The sequence below is a fragment of the Hemicordylus capensis genome, chromosome 6 (assembly GCF_027244095.1).
Source record: "Hemicordylus capensis ecotype Gifberg chromosome 6, rHemCap1.1.pri, whole genome shotgun sequence".
Taxonomy (NCBI): Eukaryota; Metazoa; Chordata; class Lepidosauria; order Squamata; family Cordylidae; genus Hemicordylus; species Hemicordylus capensis.
Window position 1 is genome coordinate 93,757,002 of NC_069662.1, and position 13,325 is coordinate 93,770,326.

At 41.8% G+C, this 13,325-nt stretch overlaps 1 protein-coding gene across 24 annotated transcripts in view; it reads left to right on the top strand.

Annotated features, from left to right (window-relative positions):
* The window catches only part of LRRFIP2 (LRR binding FLII interacting protein 2), a 65,854-nt gene that overhangs the window by 5,736 nt on the left and 46,793 nt on the right, over window positions 1-13,325 (top strand). For 11 of the 24 annotated variants that reach the window (XM_053259851.1, XM_053259859.1, XM_053259863.1 and 8 more), the window contains exons 3-7: window positions 268-354; window positions 4,475-4,525; window positions 8,316-8,372; window positions 8,467-8,508; window positions 12,838-12,906. In XM_053259851.1, the coding sequence (XP_053115826.1) occupies window positions 268-354; window positions 4,475-4,525; window positions 8,316-8,372; window positions 8,467-8,508; window positions 12,838-12,906 (306 nt within the window). The remainder of the gene's footprint in view (window positions 1-267; window positions 355-4,474; window positions 4,526-8,315; window positions 8,373-8,466; window positions 8,509-12,837; window positions 12,907-13,325) is intronic. The other 13 variants (XM_053259868.1, XM_053259871.1, XM_053259873.1 and 10 more) reach the window with 4 other exon arrangements.

Here is a 13,325-nt window from a genome sequence, read left to right on the forward strand (position 1 = left end):
CTGCCAACCTTCTGCTTGTTAGTCAAGCATTTCCCTGCTGCGCCACTTAAGGTGACCACTTTTGCTTAGGAACTTTTAAAATTCAAACATTAATTTTTGAAAAGCTGATTCTTCAGTTATTTGCATTAGGCTTCTAGACCACAATGTATGCTTTGATAATTGTTTTTAGAATTCAACCTTTTAAAAACAGTATATTTACTTTTATAGGTGTATTATAGGATCAGAAAATTGACTCTTTGCATAAAATTTTTTAATTCAATTCGACAGGCTGAAGCACGGCTTGCAGCCAAACGTGCTGCTCGAGCAGAAGCAAGGGATATACGCATGAGAGAACTGGAACGTCAACAGAAGGAGGTACTGTGGAGTTATACTTAAAAGTACATTCTGAATAATCTTTTGACTTCAGTACAGTATATTGGGGTTAATTACATGAAGCATTCCCTTGCTGCATCATTCTTTGACATTGCTACACAGTTCATGTTTCACTCTGAAAGCCTGCCAGATACTTTTCCTGTTGGTGCAGTGTTGTTCAGGCATTGTTCAGCTTGAATATTAAGGTTCTGCTGCACGTATAATGGGAAGGATAAGCTGTAATATGTCTTGGACCAAACTATCAATCAATATTTCTTGGGTTGGTTGAAAAAAAGAAGGTGGGTGTTACTGTGTGCTGAGGATATTTGTGTGTTTTGCCAAGTCTCATAGAACTGGGCACTTGGATCAGACTTACTGCAAACCTCTGCATAGGTTACTTTTAAATTTTATAATCTTTCAAAAATCAATATAGGATTTGTCTCCATTACAACTGAAAGGATACTGTATGCATCTTGGTTTTTGGGAGAGGTGCTATTGCAAAATGAGGGTGAAGGGGTTTTTTAAAGTGTAAATGAATGTTCCAGGAAAGGTAAGTGAACTGTGTGGTTTGTATTCTTACAGAGCTCAGAGAAGAACAGATAATTCTGGGGTGTGGTTGGGGGTGTCCATTTTAGAATATAGCAAATCTTGGGGCAGGACAACAGGAAGCAAAATTAAGGGAGAAGTGGAAAGGGAACTGTTCTGCTTGCTTGTATTGGACCATGTAAAATGTGGATTGTGCACAAACAGGGTAGGATAACAAACACTTATCTTAAACCACTGGGTGCAATCAAGAATATAGTTCGCTTGCTAATTTCAACTGAACTTCAGTGTGCCTCTGGATTGTGTTCATCATTATTAGTCTTGGTATTGTTATTAGTATTATTTATTTATTAGAAACATTGGATATACCACCCACTCCGAAGACTCTGGGCGGTGCACAAAAACATGCAAACAAGGCGACATTAAAAATTACATTCTAAATTAAAAAATTAAAGTAACTAATAAAAAACAAATAGGTAAACTATAGGGCAAAAGCCTGGCGAAAAAGAAAAGTATTCAATAGAGATTTGAAGATCAGTAAGGAAGGGGCTAAATCAACCTGGAGGGGAAGAGAGTTCCAAAGAAATGGGGCAGCAACCGAAAAGGCCCTTTTGCAGGTCTGAGAGTCCCAAATCGCTTGGAAATCAGGGACTGACAAGAGGGCCATCTGAGATGATCTAACCAGACGGGATGTAGCTGGATGGGAGAGGCGGGTCTGTAGGTAGAGAGGCACCAAGCCCCGCAAGGCTTTGAAGGTCAGAACCAGGACCTTAAATTGAACTCAGTAGTGAATAGGCAACCAGTGTAATGACTGTAGGAGAGATGTTACCCTGTCATATTTTCTGGCACCCATGAGTAGGCGAGCCACTGCATTCTGGACCTGTTGTAACTTCTTGATCGTCCTCAAAGGTAACCCTAGATTATTTATTCGATTTCTATACTGCCCTTCCTAAAAAGGCTCAGGGCAGTTTACACAGAGAAACAGCAAACAAATAAGATGGAACCCTGTCCCCCAAAGGGCTCACAATCTAAAAAGAAACATAAGATAGATACCAGCAACAATCACTGGAGGTCCTGCGCCGGGGGTGGATAGGGCCGGTTGCTCTTCCCCTGCTAAATAAAGAGAATCACCACTTTAAAAAGTGCCTCTTTGCCAAGGTAGCAGGGGGTTTTTGATTTGAGGAGCATGTAATGAAAATGTAGGTTGCGATTTTTAAATATATTCATTCAAAATGAACTGGAAATACTCCATTAGAAGATTATTGACAGGCAGAAAAATAAACTTATAGAGAGAGCTAAATTCCCTTTTCTAAACTTGGTGCCTGCAAAACTGGGAAATGTAAGTTTAAGGCTTTTAGTGCTACCACATAGAATCTTACACAACACAGACTGGAATCACTATATTGTATTAAGTTAAGAAGTGTGCTTTAAGTTAGTTTTAGCTTGAGAATAAACTGTGGCATATTATTGTATTCCCCTCCCCCATCCCCATTTCCCAGTCTTTCAAGCACTAACTGTGGAAGATAAAAGTGAATATGGATACAACTGTAGCCTTCCCCCAACCCACTTTTTATCTTCTGTATTTAGATGGGCCTCGGCTTTCTTTAAAATGTTAGTATACCACTGACATCCGCTCTGGACCTTAGGGTTCTGAACAGTGTTATAACATGGGTTATGAGGCATATCCTATCAGTGGAACCTGCCCAGAGCCTTTAAGAGTACAAATGTACAGTTTATCTTGTCACAGAATCACATGGAAGTGATTCTGCTTTCCTAAGGATAATGAACAATGGTGATTTCAGCCATAATTTTTGCAGCATGGGGGCAAACTGCAGAAAATATGAAAAGCTTTAATATTTAATATTATCATTAATCATTTAACATTCCACTTAAACATTTGTTATATCACGTTCTGTTTGCAAAACACAATGTAAGTAAAATGCTTTCACAAGGAGTTTGTTACTACATGATACCTTTGAGTAAATATTTTAATGTATGGCTGTATACCTGTACTCTGTATTGTAAATGCTTTCACTCTTCCTTTGTGCAGCAAGTTTCAGAACTTATGTATAGTTCAGGACTGAAGCTACATATGAAGTTCTGGTTAGGTCCAAGTGAACTAAAACAGTGTAGGCAGTATTTCATTGGCCATGATATTAAGATACTGGTTACAACAGTTAGTTTAAATAGTAAACTGTAATGTGTTTGTAAGTTGGTGCTCCTTCAGAGTGGAAATCACATCATTTTTTTGTAATGATGCTTAGGCAGCCTTTACTAAAACATTGACAGAATAAAACTTAACAGGCACTGTTTATTAAGGACTCCTTGAGTTCATTGTGAAAACTAGCTATTATGTGATTTGGATGAAAATGTTTTGGCTTGTATTTAGTGATCACTCTGAGAAATAAGTTATGCTAGTGATGTTAGGGATGTGCTGAATCGCAATTTGGCGGGCGAAGCGCAGGGCACATCCCTTTATAACTGAGTGCTTACACAGCCCATTTAAAGTGGAGGAGAACAGGTCCATACCTGCTACTCCTCCACTTGTCGTCATTGCCATTGTCTCAGTGCTCCCTCCAGCTATGCCCACATGGTTTTTGGGGGGAGAGGGCATCTCCTAGCTGCCCCTGTGTGATGCTGGCACGCACATGGCCTCCACGCATGTGAGTGCTCAGTTTTAAAGGGATTTTGACCACTCTGAAAAATAAATCATGCTAGTGTCTGTGCCTTCTGAGAAGATAATTGTGTTTGTGTGGATCAATGCACTGATGTGAATAATTTGTCAGTCATAATTTGTCTGGCTTTTTCTGTACTGCATTTAAATGGATGTCATTAAAAAATTTTTTTGAATAGGTAGACTTTAGTAATCTAATACAATTGCGGAAGTGAAATGAGAAATTGAAACATAAAGTTAATGACTTGCATAATATATAAAGCAATTCGGGTGCTGCTCTGTCTGTGTAACCATCGTGCTGGTGTCATGCAACAGGGTGGTTTTGCCCAGTCAGCAACTTGCATAAACCAGTTGCCCGACAGGGTGCCCATTGGAAATAATGGGCATTCTGTTGCGTGACTTTCCTACTACTATGGCTTTGACAGATATTTATATACCGCTCTTTAACAAAATTCTCAGTGGTTTACATAGAAACATAAATAATACATAAGATGGCCCCCTGTCCCAAAGGGCTCACAATCTAAAGAGAAACATAAGGTAGACACCAGCAACAGCCATGGATGTTGTGTTGGGATGCTGTGCTGTGCTGGGGTTGGATAGGGCCAGTTGCTCTCCCCCTGCTAAATATAAGAGGACCACCACTTTAAAAGGTGTCTCTTTGCTCATTTAGTGGAATGGAACCACCCTATTGCATAATACTCTCAATGGTAGTTACACAGATGCAGCTGGGCAGGTGGGGGCTTCAACTGCCTGCATTGCCTTGCACAGTATGTAAGCTGCCTGAATACAACATTTGACCATAGATATGAGGGTGTCTTGTATTTTGAAAGTAAACTGTAAGATATCGCAATTACTCTTACTGGGATTTCTTTCTTGTGCATTAAGATTATTTTTACCTTCTTGTAGCTTTCTCAACGTTCTTATGATAGAAAATGGGGACATATCCAGAAGTGGATGGTAGGCCAGGATTGCCTGTTTGTGTGATGTTTATGCTTGGAAAACTAACATGATTGGAGTGCTCTATTTACTAATCGCGTGTGAAATTTGAGCGATGGAATATAATAGAGACACATTTGGCTTGCATGAACAATGACATTGGATCAAAGAATTGGAGGTGCTTGTAGGCCATCTAGTCCAACCCCTGACTGATGCAGCAGTCTCGCTGTGTAAAACAATTTTAATTTTACATAAGGAAATTTACCTAAATATGTAACGTATGCTGTTACTCCAATATATTACTGCAAATAGGAAAATATACAAAATCAGTACATTCAAGTCAATGTCATTCTAGTACTGAATAAATGGGGATCTAAGAAAAGCAATTTTATATCAAAACTTGTATTTCATATATGTGGGGTGTGAGTTTAATCAAGAAAACAATGTGCTGCGGTTTCCTTTGTCATTGTTCTTTAGACAGTTATTTGGGATTTCCTGATACTTAGCTATAAGTACTTTTCAGTTTACAGTTCAGTAGTTCTGTGCTGTATTCTATCGAGTATCTTTTATTGTTGTTTAGAAGCTTGTCCCAGTGGGGCTCCTGTAGAGAGTATGGGCAGATGGAGTCAGAAAGGAAAAGGGAGGGCGAGGAGGAGAAAATGGACTTGTTTCTGAATAAGCTTATAGCTAAATCTCTATGCTTTGTGTTTGTGAGAGAAGTAGCTATAAAACATCCTGTTGGGAAGAAAACCCATAGTTATTGTGCATATTAATAGTAGAGGTATCTGGAATACAAAACTTTGCTGTCTGTCTTATTATGTTATTAATCAACAATTTATTGGATAATTTTATAAATGGTATAGATCAGCTCTTTCCTCCATATCTTTTGCGTTCTACCTCTGAATTTTAATTCTAAATTTCCTTCCATTTTATTCTAATTATAATCTGTAGCTGGGCTTTTTTAGTAGTAGATTTTGGTGAAGTTTTAAATTGTGGTCTCCTCATTACGATGGCAAATCTATATGAGATGGATGCTGCTTTCAATGGACGAATGTGATGCCATATGTATTATTTCTACTGTCCCTATTCCTAGAAGCAATATGGTTCCAGCAGGTTTAAAATCTAAATGGCTGAATAAGCCATTAAGTAAGCCATTTAATTATAAAATCTAAGTAAAGGTAAAATGTTATTGTAAAGGCCAAGCAATAATGCTTTCAAAATACTTCTACTTCAAAATATATTCATAATACTTCTATGGAAGTTGGTTATTATGTACAGTGAGGGAAATAAGTATTTGATCCCCTGCTGATTTTGTCCGTTTGCCCTCTGACACAGAAATGACCAGGCTATAATTGGAATGGTAGGTTTATTGTAGCTGTGAGAGACAGAATAACAACAAACAAACTCTCAAAAGCCCAGTGCCCAAAAGTCAGCGATGGATTTGCATTGTAGTGAGGGAAATAAGTATTCGATCCCCTATCAACAAGCAAGATTTCAGGCTCCCAGGTGTCTTTCCACTATATGCAGGTAACGAGCTGAGATGAGGAACACCCTCTGTAAGGGAGTGCTCCTAATCCCAGCTTGTTACAGTACCTATATAAAAGACACCTGTCCATAGAAGCAAGCAATCACTCAGCTTCCAAACTCACCACCATGCCCAAGACCAAAGAGCTGTCGAAGGATGTCAGGGACAAGGTTGTAGACCTGCACAAGGCTGGACTGGGCTACAAGACTATCGCCAAGCAGCATGGTGAGAAGGTGACTACAGTTGGCACGATAACTCGCAAATGGAAGAAACACAAAATAACTGTCAATCTCCCTTGGTCTGGGGCTCCATGCAAGATCTCACCTCGTGGAGTTGCAATGATCATGAGAACGGTGACAAAGCAGCCCAGAACTACACGGGGGGAACTTGTCAATGATCTCAGGGCAGCTGGAACCATAGTCACCAAGAAAACAATTGGTAACACACTATGCCGTGAAGGACTGAAATCTTGCAGTGCCCGCAAGGTCCCCCTGCTCAAGGCAGCATATGTACGGGCCCGTCTGCAGTTTGCCAATGCACATCTGAATGATCCAGAGGAGAACTGGGCAAAAGTGTTGTGGTCAGATGAGACCAAAATCGAGCTCTTTGGCATCAACTCAACTCGCCGTGTGTGGAGGAGGAGGAATGCTGCCTATGAGCCCAAGAACACCATCCCCACCGTCAAACATAGAGGTGGACACATTATGCTTTGGGGGTATTTTTCTGCTAAGGGGACAGGACACCTTCACCGCATCAAAGGGACGATGGATGGGACCATGTACCGTCAGATTGGGTGAGCACCTCCTTCCCTCAGCCAGTGCATTGAGAATGGGTCGTGGATGGGTATTCCACCATGACAATGACCCAAAACACACAGCCAAGGCAACAAAGGAGTGGCTCAGGAAGAAGCACATGAAGGTCCTGGAGTGGCCCAGCCAGTCTCCAGACCTTAATCCCATAGAAAATCTGTGGAGGTCGCTGAAGGTTCGGGTTGCCAAACATCAACCTCGAAACCTTTCTGACTTGGAGAGGATCTGCAAAGAGGAGTGGGACAACATCCCTCCTGGGTTGTGTGCAAACCTGGTGGCCAACTACAAGAAATGTCTGACCTCTGTGATTGCCAACAAGGGTTTTGCCACCAAGTACTAAGACATCTTTTGTGAAGGGATCGAATACTTATTTCCCTCACTACAATGCAAATCCATCACTGACTTTTGGGCACTGGGCTTTTGAGGGTTTGTTTGTTGTAGCTGTGAGAGACAGAATAACAATAAACCTACCATTCCAAATATAGCCTGGTCATTTCTGTGTCAGAGGGCAAATGGACAAAATCAGCAGGGGATCAAATACTTATTTCCCTCACTGTACTTAAAGATGTTTGTCTCATTGGAGAAATCTTATCTATTAGTGTGGATACTTACTAGATATTTTCTGGTAAAAAAAAGTTAATGTATAACTTTTCTTTTTTAGAGATTGAAACCTTTATAGGCTATTCTGTTATATAGATGCCTCTTCTGGATATAGTTGTTGGAGCATATGTTAGGACTGCATAATATTCTTCTGGGGATGTGGATAGTAACACTCTCATTGCTGTGTGATTCATACTATTTCCACGGGGTAACGATGCAGTCTAAGCCCATTTATACATATGTTCTATAACCTAGTTATACATACTAAATTTATTTTTTATTAATAAGAGTTAGAGTAGTGGTAGAGTGTCAAAGTAGTATTGGGGAAAATGCAGGTGCAAATTCAGGCATAAGCTTCACTGGGCAGTCTTGAGTCAGTCACTGTCTCTGCCTAACTTGCTGTTAGGAAAAAGTGGGTGGGAAAATACCACCCAGAGCTCCTTGGGTGAAGGGCAGGATAAACATGTAGTAAATAAATAACATATTAAAAACAGTAATTGGCTGTTTCTCTAAAGAAAACACTGCAGTGCTTTAAATGGCTTACTGCAAAATATGGCATGTTTGGTGCCTCTCTTAGTCACGTAGATTTGTGACTCCTGCATGTTGGCCATTAATCCTATCATAGGATAATACCAAAACACAAGTTATTGATCAGGTAACCTTGAACAAAATCAGGTGAAGCAGTGACACATTGTAATTCAAGGCAGACTTCTATGAAAGAATAATTGGACAGTTACTTACATAAAGAGTAGATCAGTACTTTCCACTACAAGTTCTGAATAATTTTCTAAACTAAAAATACTAGCTGTTTTATTCTGGTCTTCTGTTCTTATTTTCCCCTCTCCTTTTTCTTAATAACTGGTGTCTCCTTTCTCAGGAAGATTCAGAGAAGGCTAAGTATTCACACCAGTCCAACCGACGGCCATATTATCTGGTTTGTACTAACGTATACATTCTTCTCTTTGGTTCTTTTTTCTTCTTGTTCTTTTAAATGTATCGCTTCATTTGTGATTTAATTTTCTGATTAGGGAGCAGAAGATGTATCTACCCGAAGTACTGGTAGTCACAGGGTTAGTACTTAAACTTTTGACTAGTATGATAAAGTTGATAAAGCATGGTTGTTACATTCTGTAGAGTCTCTTTGATTTCTCATTTATAATTCTGTAGAATTAATATAAAATGTTTTCAAAACTACAAAGATAATGTGTCAAATATTTATTTCACACACAAAAAAACCAACCCTTGGCAAATGTTCATATTTCTACAGTAAACCCTTCAGGTTGTTTTCCTGTATTTTTGGACTTAATGATGTGTATACTAGTAACTAGATAATTCCTCTTCTATCTGAATATCTTATTCTAGATTTTGCAGTAGACCATGCGTCTATCTGCTAATTCTTCCTTTATGTAGGAAGGGAAGAATGGTCAAAATATAGACCATAGAGTACCAGAGCAATAGGACTGTAATTTCTACTTTATTCACACGTATATAAAACATCCTTTATGCAAGTGATATCAAAGAGATCCTATGCTTTTGATGCATATTATGCTAAAGGGTAGAGAGTACAATAGATACATCCAATTGTTTCTAATGTCCTTTGCCTATAAAACAAGCTATACTATGGCCTGATGTAGACTTAGAGTGAGATCCAAAGGTTTCCTTCCTCTGGAGGAAGGGAATGTTTGGTTTAACCCACAGTATTAATGATCTTCTAATCATGGTTGGAACAGAAATGTGCTGCAGAAGAATGATGTGTCTCCTGCAAATTTTCCTTTCCCCACTTTGTGGCTTTGTTTAACCACAGTGTTATATCTTCAACCACAATATTACCATCTTTTTCTGATGCTAATATGTCTGTATGCATAATATATAGTTAAATCAGGGCTGCTCAACTTCGGCCTTCCTGCAGATGTTGGCCTACAACTCCCATAATTCCTGGCTATTGGCCTCTGTGGCTGGGTATTATGGGAGTTGTAGTCCAAAAACAGTGGGGGGGGGCTAAGTTGAGCAGGCCTGACTTAGATGGACATGAGCCAGCTTCGTATGTTTCTATTACTTCTATGACAGGGAGTAAGCATGTAGTAGTAGAAAACAGAGTAGGCACCATCAACTTTATTTAAAACCTGCTTGTCCTCAGAGGAATGGGGGGGCAGTCTCTGGGCTCAGAGTTAAGAGAGGTGGAATGGGGGATTCGTTGTTGAATGACTCACTGAAGTTCCCGTCACCATTGTCTTTGGGAAAACATTCAAATTCAGTCTCTGAATCAGTGGATTCAAATATTACCCAGATAATATCTTCAGAGTCTCCCATCCCATTTGTTAGGCAACATTTCTGGGGCACTTGCCATATAATGGCAGAATCTATTGCCTCCCATACCTCTTTGATCCACCAGATGATAACAGAAAGTTCTGGCTTTTGAGCGGATTCCCCAGTGCTGACAGCACAGTCTTGGGGTCACCTATCCAGAGCAGGTTGACTTCTATTAGAGAATGTTTAGCATATGGTTTACAAAAGCAACAGTGAATAGAATTTCCCGATAAAGCACGGCCGTGTACTAACGAATGTGTGGTTGCAATGGTAGAAAGAATATAGCACTGTACGCGAGTTCCTACGGGTTTGAGTAGAGTCCGGTTAAAAGAGTTCAGTGAGAGGAATGTCCAAAAAGTCCAAGGGAGGGGCAGATCCCAGCTTCACCTTGTGTGTGGCCGGCAGGGCCGTGCCAGTCTTCTTCTGCCAATTGCAGCCTCTGGGCGTGGGTCCTTGACGGTGAGGGTCTTCTCCAGGTCCAGGGGGTCCTCCAGGGGTGTTTTCAGCACGAGTTCCTGGCATGGTCAGCCACTGTGCTGGCATCGTTCGTTTAGCATGCAGATATGTTATAGATCATGTTCCCGAGGCGGGAGGTTACATACATACATACATACATACATACATACATACATACATACATGCAGGTCAAGACAGCCATAAGAAAATAGGTGTCCATCTGAGTTAGTCGCGAGCTGCAAGGCATCGCCAATGTATGTAAGTCCTCCTTCGGTTCCACGTGTATGTGAATCTGGACAGAGTCCAGGGTAGAGTCCAAGTCAGGAGAGCGGGGGAACCCGGTCTCAACTTGTAAGTGGGGTGTCCTCTGGGGGTTTCCAGGTGGTCTGGCATCCTCCTGCAGGGAAAAAAGAAACCTCACTGGGCTTGTCCGCAGCTCTGGTGGAGCTCCTCCCTACCAGGGTAGGGTGGAGTGTGTGGTGGCTTGTACTAGAGCAGCTGCCTTTCCAGTTTTTGCTGCTGAGCCATGTGGCCATGCCCTGGAGCCTGCAGAAGCAGACTTTGAGATCAAAGGTAGGTCTTCTGTTTTCTCTAGAGGCGCACAGTTGCCTTATTCACCCCATATTCTCAGCCTGCTGCACGGTTGCTTCTGCGTTCTGCTTGGAACATCCCAGCCTGTGACAGCTTGGTCACCACTTGCCCTGCTTGCTGTCTCAGTTGTTTGGAGCTCAGCTTGGATGGGGGGGTGAGGCAGGAGGACAGGCAGAGTGCAGACAGTTTTAGCAGGCTGGACTGGAGAGTCAGGGAGTGCATTCAGGCTAGAGCTGTGGAAGAAACAGCAGCAGAAGTCCAGTCTGGAAAAAGTGTTGTTTCCATGCAGCCTATTCCCTGGGATGAGGACCCTGGCTCTTTAACCAAGAGCTTGGACCTAAAGCAAGAGCCATTTCCTGGAATCAACACCCCAGCCTCCCACACTGCCTTTCCTAGCCTTGCCCTGAAACCAGAAACCAACCTTCCACACCATCCCACCCCTGGTGCAAACCAAAGTCTGAAGGCTGGGGGTTCAGGAAGATGATCCTTGCTGAGGCAAAAGAGAAAGGAGTTCTCTGAAGGCTTCTGTTCCCGTTCAGGAAGAGAGGCAAACAGATGGGAAGCAACGGCTCCAGAACTTTATAAGACTCAGGCTTAAGTAGCACGCAGCTGGAAACAAGGCACCACACCCTGTGCATGGCTTGGCTTGTTACCTCCACATTACCTTTACATGACAGCGATGAAGGTTGTCTGTGCAAGTGGGAAGCCTGGCCTAGGAGTCAGGGCAAAAACTGATCATTAATCCCAGGAAGGGGGCCTGGAGAGTGGAGATACTTTGCCCTCTCCCCCTGGAACTCAGGGGACCAAGCCTGGACCTTGAACTTGGAAAGGGGCCTGGAAGGGGCTTAACCAACTCCCCCTGTCTTCATGGAAGTTGGGGAGGGGTGGCAAACCCTGAACCTGAAGCCAAGAAGAGGGTCTGGGAAGGGGTATCCGCACCTCCTTCTCTCTGCCTGGAAGCCAGGGGACTTTGAACATAACCTTGAACATTAAGCCAGGAAGGGTGCATGGAAAACAGGTCAGCTAAGTGGTTTTGGAGTTTCCATTGGGGATGGATTTTATTGATTTACCCAGGAGTTCCACAACCGTGGCCGCTGTTTGGGATTCAACGTGGTCTCTGACAGGCTCTCAGGGAAGCCTTGCTTGGGCATGTGCAAGGAGACTTATAGGAGCACAGAGTTTTTGGGACCAGTGGCAACTTGGTGACCCTGTCTGCCTGGAGAAAATGATGGAAGCCTGGTTTACCACACCGCGTCTGTGCTGAAAGGGGCCTGTAAGTAGGGCAGTCTCCTTCCTCTATTCCTCTAGAGGCCAGGCGACCAAACTTGAACCTTAAGCCAGGGAAGGTGCTTGAAGCTGGGATGCAGGCTCTGTTGGCAAAGGGGGAGAAGCATGGAGCTTCTACTTGGGAAAGATGCTTGCCCAAGGGGCAGGAAACCTAGAGGCCAAGTCTATCTCCCCCTGGTTTCCCAAACATGCAGCCCAAGGAAGGTGCCTGAACTGGGGAGCTGGTTGCCTTGGCGTTATCATCGGAAGACCTTTGATCTCTTGGTGGTGTAAGGGTTAAAATGTGATGGTCAGACTTTAAATGAATGTTTCAATTGGTCAAATCTGTGTTAATGAGACTATATACATGACTACAGTTATCAATAGTAAAACACTGAAAATTGCATGTGCTTGGTATGTAGACTATGGCATATAATACACTTTATACAAAAAGGTGATATACATGTAGTTGTTTAAACACTGAGCTCTTTTTTGGCCAGTCATATTAGTATGTGATGTTTGATTGAAATGATTTGTCTAATTTTTAACTTCTTAATGCAAATTAGTTTAAACTTCTAATGGACTATTAAAATGCATTTTTATGAAAGTAAGACTTGTGAGATTTGGAATTGCAAGCATATTTTAGTTTAACATAAAGCTAAAATGCTGTGTCAGAATTAAATATAAATTTGCAAAATTAAAATTTTAATTTAACACAAAATTATTTGCAACGAACTCATTTGTTGAGGTTCATTATCTTCTGCAACTTCATTCTTAAGAGCTCTTCTTTGGATGTCAGTGGGTCTCACCGGAGTAGAGCAAGTACCTCCAGGAGGAGAGATCTTGTGGTGCGTATTTGTGAATGAGCATGCTTTGGTTTATTCACATAACACTTTGTGCATACTAGTTAGGAGTAGTGATGGCAAAATTATTTTAATAGCATTTGAGCTCTGGAGCTAAAGATGTGTGTTTGACTGAGGCAGACATGAAGTTCCCAGTGATATCTAAAATTGCAGGCTAACATTGAGAGGGGTAGTGCAGATGGTGCTGATTCACCTGTGTTGCTGCAAGCTTACAGTGCATGGGTGGTCTTGCACTTTTGCACAGGAGCACAAATACTTCCAGTGCATGCACACTCTGGATGTGCTGGTTAGATTGGAAACAGGTTGCAAATGGCTGAGCAATGTGTTGCTGGTTTTACTAGTGCTTCCAGAGGGCTACCTGAAGTATTTGTGCTCTTGCACCACGGGTTCTTCACTGTGAGGCT